This window comes from Anolis carolinensis, chromosome 5 (assembly GCF_035594765.1).
Source record: "Anolis carolinensis isolate JA03-04 chromosome 5, rAnoCar3.1.pri, whole genome shotgun sequence".
Classification (NCBI taxonomy): domain Eukaryota; kingdom Metazoa; phylum Chordata; class Lepidosauria; order Squamata; family Dactyloidae; genus Anolis; species Anolis carolinensis.
Window position 1 is genome coordinate 182,545,626 of NC_085845.1, and position 11,124 is coordinate 182,556,749.

The following is an 11,124-nucleotide window of genomic DNA, read 5'->3' on the forward strand; positions in this document are numbered from 1 at the left end:
CTGATTTTTCTGCATTTCAGTGCTTCTAATATGCACACAATATATGTGATTATGTATATTTTCCAATACAGTACTTCCTGATCAGAACTCAAAGTGGATACAACAAAAAGTACAGTAGAGTCTCACTTATCCAACATAAATGGGCTGGCAGAATGTTGGATAAGCGAATATGTTGGATAATAAGGAGGGATTAAGGAAACGCCTATTAAACATCAAATTAGGTTATGATTTTACAAATTAAGCACCAAAACAACATGTTATACAACAAATTTGACAGAAAAAGTAGTTCAATACGCAATAATGCTATATAGTAATTACTGTATTTACGAATTTAGCACCAAAATATCATGATGTATTGAAAACATTGACTACAGAAATGCATTGGATAATCCAGAACGTTGGATAAGCGAGAGACTGCTGTACATCGATATTTATGCCCAAGAATGGTACGGTTGCAAACATACAGTTTGTAGGATAATGTAGGATATTATCTCGTGGGGGCTGTGGTGGGGACGATCCCTGGCTGGTGAGAATCCTTTATTTGGCAAATACCCATTTTGTGAATGTCTGGAGGTATGGAGAAACTCAGCAGCAGTTATCAGTGCCCGGGTTTCTTTCGAAAGGGCCTGAGGCTGTTAGGAATGGTGGGAATTGAAGTCCAAAACACCTGGAGGGCCCAGGTTTGTCCATGCCTGCCCTATCCTAGGAGACTTACAAGTCCTCTACTTTCCCCATGTTGCCATTCTTTTGAGAGGTTCCCCTTTCTGTTGCTCAGTGATGTGGATTTCCCTTTCCCTTTTGATATGAATTCTGCCAACCTAGCAGTTCGAAAACATGCAAATGTGAGTAGATCAATAGGTACCGCTCCGGCGGGAAGGTAACGGCGTTCCATGCAGTCATGCCGGCCACATGACCTTGGAGGTGTCTATGGACAACGCCGGCTCTTCGGCTTAGAAATGGAGATGAGCACCAACCCTCAGAGTCGGACACGACTGGACTTAACGTCAGGGGAAAACTTTACCTTTTACCTTTGATATGAATGTAATTGCCAAGGCAATTATCCCAGATCATGAGATGTAAATTCCCCAAAATGAGGGAACTACTATGTGTGACATCCTAACCCAGGCATGGACAAACCTGCTATCGGAAAGCAAGTATATCACTAACTAGAGTTTCCTCTATAATTTTCCTAAGTCTATGGTGTGTTGAGAAAGAGGGAAAAGCATGGAGTTGGTGGGCGGGGCTATATGGAGTGTTTGTTTTCTACTACCGGAAGTTCGGATTCAGCCGCCATTGCTAGGCTTCGACTTAGATCGGCGCCGCTCTAGCCGCCGCGTCTCCATGATAGTCCTCCAGCGTGGGACGAGAAGCGTGGGAAGCCCCGCGTTCTTCAAAGGCGGAAGTAGCGGGTCACTGCTGCCTGGGTCTGAGTTTCCCATCCCATATTTGCAACCATGTGCCAGGCCTGTGAGTGCTGAGCGAAGCAGAAAGAAAGGTATCCGGTGCAAGTTTCCAGGTGAGCAACCATCTATACAGGCATGGGCAAACTTGGGCCCTCTAGGTGTTTTGGACTTCAACTCCCACAATTCCTAACAGCTTCAGGCCCCTTACTTTCCCTCCTCAGCTGCTTAAGACTCAGCCTGAGGCTGTTAGGAATTGTGGGAGTTGAAGTCCAAAACACCTAGAGGGCCCAAGTTTGCCCATGTTTGATCTATGCAGTAGGAAACCCTTGAGTTGCTCAGCTGATGCTTTCTTAGGGTGCTTCTATACTGCAGAATTAATGCACTTTAATACCACTTGAATTGCCCTGGCTCAGTGCTATGGAACCATGGGACTCGTGGCTTGGTAAAGCACCAGCACAAGTTGGCAAAGAAGGGTGAACGCCATAGAAAACTAAAACTCCCAGGATTCAGTAGCATTGAGTCATGGCAGTTCAAGTGGTATTACAGGGCATTAATTCTGCATTTCATATGCACACCTAGGCCCCTTCTACGCTGCCATACAAAATCCATATTATATATTATATAGCAGTGTAGACTCATATAATCCAGTTCAAAGCAAATAATGTGGATTTTCCACTTTGAACTGGGTTATATGGCAGTATAGACGCATATCCTCCAGTTCAAAGCAGATAATGTGATTAGCTGATTAGATAATCTGCAACATATAGCAGGGTAGACTCATATAATCCAGTTCAAAGCTGAAAAAATGATTATCTGCTTTGATAATCTGGATTATATCGCAGTCTAGAAGGGGCCTTAGGCTTCTGCAGTTTACTAAACCAAAGCTTTTCATTAGAGAGAATTCTTTGCTTCCAGGTACAGGCTGAGTATCTCTTATTCGAAATGCCTAGAGCCAGAAGTGTTTTGGAAACCCTGTATTTCTATACCTGCATATTATGTGATAGCTGGAGGTGTGCAGAATTAATGCAATTTGTCATCATTTGTTACTGCTATGGATCAGTGCTAAGAATTATGGGAGTTGTAGTTTATCAAGGTCTTTAGCCTTTTTAAAACCTTATGTTCATAATTTTTATTGTCAATTGTGTTACTTGTCTGCAGTATTTTATGTTTTATATCAACTGGAAGTATTATTAATTGTTTATTTCATTCTATGTATCTTACTGTATTGCACTTTACTGTATTACAGTAGAGTCTCGCATATCCAACATAAACGGGCCGGCAGAATGTTGGATAAGCGAAAATGTTGGATAAGAAGGAGGGATTAAGAAAAAGCCTATTAAACTTCAAATTACGTTATGATTTTACAAATTAAGCACCAAAACATCATGTTTTACAACAAATTGTCAGAAAAGCAGTTCAAAACACTGTAACGTTATGCAGTAATTACATTGACTACTAAAGAATTGACTACAAATAAAGATAGAATTGCTGCCTAAAGAAACAGCTGTGGATCTGGGTGGGAGGTAGACTGCATTGGATAATACAAAAAGTTGGATGAGCAAAGGTTGGATAAGCAAGACTCTACTGTATTTATGTTGTAAGCTGCCCCAAGTCCCTTGTGGAGAGGGGTTGGGATATGAATAAACATTATTTATTTATTTATTTATTTACCAAGGTTTACTGGTGCCTGACCAAACTACAAATCCCAAGATTCCATAGCATTGAGCCAAGGCAGGTCAAGTATTGTCAAACTGCATTAATTGTACACTGCAGATGCATCCAGGGTCTGCCAAACTCCTAGCCCCCATTTATACTGCCATATATAATCCAGATTATTTTATCTGAACTGGGTTATATGGTAGTGTAGACTCAGATAATCCAGTTCAAAGCAGATAATGTGGATTATATGGCCCCAAATCCAGCACTCAAACCACTGCACCATGCTGTATCTCAGGCTGGATCTGTACAGCCATATAATCTAGATGATCAAAGCAGACAATCCAGAGTATCTACTTTGAACTGTATTATGAGTCTACACTGCCATGTAATCCAGTTCAAAACAGATAATCTGGATTTTATATGGCAGTGTAAATGGGGCCTCCTTCTTTCTTCTAACCCCCTTTCAGTCCCAAGACTAAATTTCAATAATGTATTTGGGGACTCCATTCCAATAATGCAGATGACCAAATGCAAAAGGTAGAAACAAAATCTTAGGTTATTTGACTTAAAGCTGTTTCTGCCTCTAGCTAAGCCTTAGGATAGGGTTGTTGACCTTTTAAAAATGAGAGAACCTCTACAAATGTGCGGACAACCAGAAAAGACAAGTGGGACTTTCCCCAGAAGTGGAAAATTAGAAACACACACATGCTAGAATGAAGTGCGTACCTAATTTCCCATTGTGGTTTGTTTCTGTTCTTGAAATGCAGTACAGAAATGAAACTGGTATGTTATTTAGCAACTGGTACCTGTCTTTCTTAACAGCTGTTTTCTCTTTCAGAAAGGCCAGGAAAGCACCTAAGTAAAAACTTTAAAAATAACCAGGATGTTGCGCAGGCCACTATTACAGGTAACTATCCATTTCCTTTTGATAGTGTTTTAAAAATGGAATAAGGAATTCAGACAGCATGTGATTTGGTTGTATGTAGTGTTTGAGGCTAATTTTATTTTAACTAAATCCTTTTAAGGAACTGTGGAAAATGGCATAAACATCTAAGGGGCCTTCTACGCTGCCTTATAAAATCCAGATTATCTGCTTTGAATTGGATTATATGGCAGTATAGACTCATATAATCCAGTTCAAAGCAGATGATGTGGATTATTTTATTTGATAATCTGGATTATATGGCACTATAGAAGGAGCCTATGTAAAATGGAAGAAAGTAAAATGTCCTGCTGACCACTACTACAGGTAACGATAGAAGAATAATTTTGTAGTGAGAGCAGGGATTTCATGGAATTGAATTGAAATGAAGGATTAACTTTGGGTTCAAAGTAGTCATAAAATCTGTAGAAAACCATTTGATGCCAAAGAATTTTAGTGGTTTCCGTTTCTGGATTTGAAGGAAAATGAGGGGAAATAATAATAAGACCACAAGGTCCATTCCTTTGTATCCAGCAAGAATATCCCTGTGGGCAGCAAAATGAGGCAATTCCAACTGGATGGTGATGTTTTATTTTTACCTGAGTTAATTGAGATGAGAAATTAACTGGTTTGGCTTTGCCTGGAACATAAATCCATCTTAGTATTTATTTCTAAATATGTGTGTATTGATACATGTTTGATTGCAAATTCCATATGGATTTGCATCCTCAGACCTCAGTGTTCACAAGACTTGCAAGCAAAACCTACCTGACTGTTTTTGCCCTTTGGTCTCTTTCTCTAGGTGATGCGTCAGTTTGTGAGACATGAATCTGAATCAACGTCAACTACACCATTAGTACTGGAAAGATGTAAGTCCCTTTTCCTGGGCCAGGATAGATGATTTCTAAGGGTAATACCAAGTCATCACTGAATGATCACGTTTGTCTATTTAACTGTCTTTATTCTTGCCAAGAGTGTGTCTTGGCAAGAGTATGGGTTGTATGGGCATCTAAGTTACCTCATACTAATACTTTTTCCTGTTTTCCTTTAGCATTGAACCGAATCCAGCTACTTGGCCGTGTCGGACAGGATCCTGTCATGAGGCAAGCAGAAGGGAAGAATCCTGTTACAATTTTCAGCCTTGCGACCAATGAGATGTGGCGATCAGGGGAAAGTGAGGTCTTCCAAGGAGGTGAGCATGAGGATGTAATAGTGACAATGCATTAGAAGCCTGAGAACTGTTCTGCATAAAACCTAATTAGGAAATGTCTCATTTGCTTCACTCTTTCAAAGTATGTTACAGCCACAGCTTAAAAAGCTTTCTCTTTTTTTGAATTATAGCTCCCAAATTCCCTTACCATGACAACTGACTTGTGTTGGTTGAGGGATTCTGGGAGCATCTAAGCTCCCATTGTTACAATGTCAGTCCTAAATATGCATTGTACATTGCCCCTTGCCCCACGTACTCCCTCAAGGCAAAAGCAGATGGATAAGTGATGTTTCTGCTCCATTGGTTTTGGTTTGGAATTGAAAGCAAGGGAATGCTACCTTTTTCTTCTGATCTCAGGCTTTAAATCCATAACATTTTAACTTCTCAGTTCTCCTATATGTCTTCTTCCCTATATCCTTTCTTGAGCTTCATAACATCTTTGGCCCATTCCTCTCATTCACACTTCCATGACCTCTGCCATTGTTGCTTCCTGTGCTTTAGTCAGTTTATTGTTGTGCAAGTGTTGGAGTGCTTGCTCCAGATAGTCTCCAATAACATCTTACCTGAGCGACTACATATCTTTCATCGTCATCACTTCACCTATACCATGTTTATCCGCTTTTGTTCCTTAGATAGTGATAAATGTTCTCGAACTATTTCACCTTTCATTTCTGTGCTGTGTTAGAGGGTCTACTAGCAAAGATGTTCGGCCCAAATTAAGAAGGTTTACATCAGGTTTAAAGTTACTGCCCGTCACTGATGTGCATGTAGCTTGTGCTGTTTAGCCTTGCTGCCTATCACTCTTTTCAGTGCTTTGGATTTGCTTGATTTTTATAATCTGTGCTTCATTCAACTAAGGTGACATCTCACAGAAGACAACATGGCACCGAATCTCTGTGTTCAGACCGGGGCTGAGAGATGTAGCTTATCAGTATGTGAAGAAGGGGTGAGTTGAACTGGAGTAGGAATGCTGAATAATTAGACGATAAAATAAGATCTTATTGCTAAAATTCCTTGTATAAGAAAATGTCATGTATAGTAACGGTGGGGACCCAATGCCGTCCAGATGTGACTCACAGCTACACCCAGTTATTCAGGCCAGGCCAAGGAACACAGTTCACTGACACAATTAAGGTCATGGGCTGTTTTAAATAGCTAACCTCTATTTAAAACAAGCATTACCTGCTGAAATGTAGGAAAACTAGGTAGTAGATGGGATTGCATCTCTTCCTATGGATGATGTTGCTGTTGTCTCTTTATATTGGAAATAGACTTACATGGTTGTTTAGGGCTCAGGTGGGCCATCCATCTCGATTATTTATTCTGCTGAGGAGGTACCGTCAGCCTTTGATATTCACACGTTCTGTACCCACAGATTCAATCAACTGTGGCTGAAAATATCCAAGCCAGAAAGTCTGGAGTTCTAGTCTTATCCTGGCAATAAATATTCTGAATTTTCTTTAGCAAATCACTCACAACCTCAACTGCTCATTTCCAGTGATGGGGAATATAAATGTTTAACCATCTTCGAAAGGCTACTTCAACGACCACTGAAGTTAGCCAGTTTTTTAATGCATGAGGATAGCGAACATGGCATACTGTAAACTGTACATGCCATGTTCAATTACCATTGTAATCCAAAAAATGTAATCTAGAATGCAGGATGATTGCCTGGATTATTATTAAATCAGGCAACTGATACCCCCCCCCCCCCCCCCGCTAAGCTGTGAGATACTCCCATAGAAGCAATTGGATGTGGTCATTTAGGTCCAAACATAAATTGTCCAAACCACTTGATCCATCAACTGTTATATGCATGTTGTTTCTACATGACTGCACACTGATGATCTACCACTTGGTAGGGATCTGCAGGTTCTATTTCATGTGCCAGCCATGATAAGAATGAATGTCATTTGCATACTCTACCCTAATAACCCAGACGAACAATAATAATAATAATAATAATAATAATAATAATAATACTTTAATAAATGAATCGACTGTTGAGCATCATCTGTTATAGTAGCATTTAAAGTACTAATTTAATTACAAGTTGGGAACTCAAGGTTGAGAGTGTATGTTGCCATTTATCTGCCTGCTGTCTGTTTTTGCCTCCTGTCAGTGCTCGGATCTTTGTGGAAGGGAAAATAGATTATGGTGAATACATGGATAAGAACAATGTGAGGCGGCAAGCCACAACAATTATTGCAGGTAAAATTTTCTGATGCCTTAGCAAACAGGTTTACCCAAATATCCAAGCTTAATTTCCCTCTGTACCACTTGTATTTAGCCAAAACAGAGTACAGGCAGTCTCCAGGTTACAGACAAGATAGGTTCTCTAGGTTTGCTCTTAAGTTGTATTTGTATGTATGTCAGAACAGGTATATTCTTTAAGTGTAACTCCAGACAAAAATATTGGTTTTGGAAAGCACAGCTTAACACCCTGTAATGTTTGTTTTGCTATCTATGCCATGTTTAGATGATTTCACCTCACTTTTTGTCCCTGTGAGTCAGATTTTGAAAATTTTGGCTTGTTATGGAAACAAGGATTGGTGAGATATCTGCAATTGAGGCAACTTTTTTCCCATGATAACTCTTCCAGAAGTGAATTTCCCTTCCTAGGGGTAGATTTTCTCTCACTTCCTGTTGTCTCACTCCCGTTTATAACTAGGAGTAGTATGTAAGTCGGATGCCTGTAATTCCTGGACTTCCTGTATTATCTTCAATATCTTGGCTTGAGAGCTTTCCAGGCTGTATGGCCATGTTCCAGATGTTTTGCCCACATCTGTGACAGGCATCCTCAAAGGTTGTGAGGTCTGTTGGAAACTAGGCACGTGAGGTTTATATATCTGTTGAATGTTCAGGGTGGGAGAAAGAACTCTTGTCTGCCTGCAGCAAGTGTGAATGTTTCAGTTGGCCAGCTTGATTAGCATTGAATGGCCTTGCAGCTTCAAAGCCTGTCTGCTTCCTGCCTGGGGGAATACTTTGTTGGGAGCTGTTAACTGGCCCTGATTGTTTCTTGTCTAGAATTCCTCTGTCTTCTGAGTGCTGTTCTTTATTTACTGTCCTGATTTTAGAGTTTTTTAGATACTGGTAGGCAGATTTTGTTCATTTTCATGGTTTCTTCCTTTCTACTGAAATTGTGCACATGCTTGTGGATTTCAGTGGTTTATCTGTGTAGTCTGACATGGTGGTTGTTAGAGTGGTTCAGCATTTCTGTGTTCTTAAATAATATGCTGTGTCCAGGTTGGTTCATCAAGTAGTCTGCTATGGCTGACATCTATGGTTGAGTTATTCTGCAGTGCCTTTCATGTTCCTTGATTTGAACCAGCCTGGACACAGCATATTATTTGAGAACATATAAATGCTGGACCACTCTAACAACCATCATGTCAGACTACACAGAGAAGCCATTGACCTCACAACCTCTGAGGATACCTTCCACAGATGTGGGCGAAACATCAGGAGAGAATGCTTCTGGAACAGGACGTACAGCCCGGAAAATTCACAGCAACCCAGTGATTCTGGCTACGAAAGCCTTCGACAACACAATGTCTTGGCTGTTCCACTAGGTGTCACTGTTGGGTGCTACTTTGGAAAAAAACAAGCAAGGCTGGGGTGGAAAAAATTGGTGGGTACACATAACAGAGCTTTCTTTGTAAGCAACCCAAGAAATTTAGCCCAGCCTCATCTGTTAGGTTTCTGGTGGGCAGTGGGAAGAGATGTGAAAAAGATATACATTAAGAAAACTCAGTGAGGGAAAAATGCATGCCAGATAGATTTCTTTGAGGGAATTTAAAAAAAATGTTACAAGCAGAAAATGTGGGATTCTGAGTGATACAATGAAAGGTGGAACTGATGGATTATCGTGCTTTAGTGAGCAGGTTTGCATAGACATCATAATGCAGCCTCCCCCAATTCCTTGGAAGATGTCATGGAAAACAATTCTCATCCGTCATGCTGGTTGGGAATGGTGCCATCCAGACTTCTTGACCTATTTGTTTGGGTGAGGCTCTCCTAACAGACACTGTTAAAAATGTTTTGCCAGTGAGTTTTGGATTATTTTCTCACTGCTGGCAGAAGCCACTCATGCTGTGTTTGCTTGGAAGTGAGCTTTGCATGAAAGTTCAAAAATATAGCCAGAAATACTTGAATGTCTGGCCATGTCACTGATTACAGGTTTCCTCCCAGTTCTCCATCATTCTCCATCCACCCACTTCAAGAGAGATTTTTAAGAAGTGTAAAAAGACAGAGAAGGAATCAGATATAAATAAATCCCTCATAAAAGGGCTAGAGTGTTGAAACCAACATCCTGCTAATTATGAGTATTATAGTCTTTCCCCAGTCTGGTGAACTCCAAAAGCCAGACGAAGCTGACTGGGAGTTGCAGACCAACATATTTGGAGGGTTCCAAGTTGGAGAAGGCTGCTTTGGTACACATTCTTGAGCAAGCTCTTGCTAAACTCATGCTGGCTATTAAAGCAAGTTATGTATATTAGAATTAGGTGTGGTTTTCACTGTTTGTAGCAGTGATGGATTAAGATGGAGATGCAGAATGCTGACAGATTACAGGCTGTCCTAATAGCTGTTAAGATCAAGAAGCAATAATGATCATTTTACATTTTCAAACATCACACCTACTAGTTACTGTGCTCTGCCGCCAAAAGGCCCCTTGAGAGAGCAAAGAGCAGAATTAAAAGAGAAATACAGTAGTCTTTATGCCAGCAAAGCTGTAAGTCTGTAGTGTCAGCAGCAGTCTTTCAGATACATCCAAGAAATGTTATAGTTGTGTCTGCTGACACATAGCCATGTATGTCATAGTGACTTCAAGTGTAAGGCTGAAAAGAATAGTCAGTTGTCCCAGGCAAAAGGCTAAGCAGCTTCTGTAATCCTTTATTAGTCAAATTGCCCAGTGCTTTTGGGAGAAGAAATCCAAAATACCCGAAGGGTTTTCACAATTTGAACCTTCACAGTGTCATGTATGATTTAGCCTCTTGGTTTCAGTAGTTTTTGCCAGACATATCTGCACCAAGCAGGTGGTAAATAATATTCATGTGCTGGAATATATGTTCTATCTTTCTGCTTAAAATATACAGTCAGCAATAGCAACTTACAAATGAAAAAACCTAACTTGAAAGAAATTTGGAACACATATCTTAATGTATTAAAAGCTGGGAGATGGTTATATTAGGTGCTCATACATTCAGATTTGTGCATATAGTGTCTGAAACTGGGAGTTACAACATCCAAAAGCCTCACTGCTCTTTAAGTCTGGGAAGCGTGGCTTTTTAGTACAGCACTAGGTTCCAGGGTCAGTTCTGACATCTCCAGATACAAATGGCATTAGAGCTAGAAAAATCCCTCATCCTTTGGGGGAAAATGTAGTAGCAATATGCATCATATTTGAATTGGTTGCCTCCAAAGTAATGGGACTTAATATCTTGTGTATACATATGTTTAAATGTGCAGATTTTCAAACCTTTTGTATATCATTTTTTTTGTTTCCAGATAACATTATTTTCCTGAGTGACCTTCTTAAAGAAAAAGAATGAGGTGGTCAGTTTTTGGACTTCAATTGTACTTTCCCCTTTTTTTCCTAATTCTGTAATCATGTCTACCAATAATTTCTTTACTCTGATTAAAAAATTAGATATTTTGTAGTTTTGAGAACTGTGAGTTTATTTTGGGATCCCTACCACTTTGCTGCACCAACCCTGCAAGATTCACACTTTTGACACCTGCATGTTTCATTCTCAAGAGAAGTGAAAGCATGGCAAAGAGAAAAAATATGGCTTATTTTTCATTTCTCTAACACCATTGCTGCTTAACACCATGGATTTATATGGAGGTAATCACTGAGAATTAACATGAAGAGAGGCTAACAGAGGTTTTGCAAAACATTTTCCCTTTCATAGTTCTGCTTTCAAGTT

At 40.0% G+C, this 11,124-nt stretch overlaps 1 protein-coding gene across 2 annotated transcripts; it reads left to right on the plus strand.

Annotated features, from left to right (window-relative positions):
- The first annotated feature begins 1,273 nt into the window (after positions 1–1,273).
- ssbp1 (single stranded DNA binding protein 1) lies at positions 1,274–10,854 on the plus strand. Of its 2 annotated transcripts, none has more exons than XM_003220856.4 (7): positions 1,274–1,516; positions 3,901–3,969; positions 4,787–4,853; positions 5,036–5,176; positions 6,053–6,140; positions 7,317–7,405; positions 10,703–10,854. In XM_003220856.4, the coding sequence occupies exons 2-7, from the start codon at positions 3,946–3,948 to the stop codon at positions 10,744–10,746; spliced, it is 453 nt and encodes a 150-aa protein (XP_003220904.1). In that variant the 5' UTR covers positions 1,274–1,516; positions 3,901–3,945; the 3' UTR covers positions 10,747–10,854. The 2 variants fall into 2 exon arrangements, with proteins under 2 accessions (XP_003220904.1, XP_008108751.1); XM_008110544.2 differs by lacking the exon at positions 1,274–1,516 and adding an exon at positions 3,710–3,780.
- The last annotated feature ends 270 nt before the right edge of the window (positions 10,855–11,124 follow it).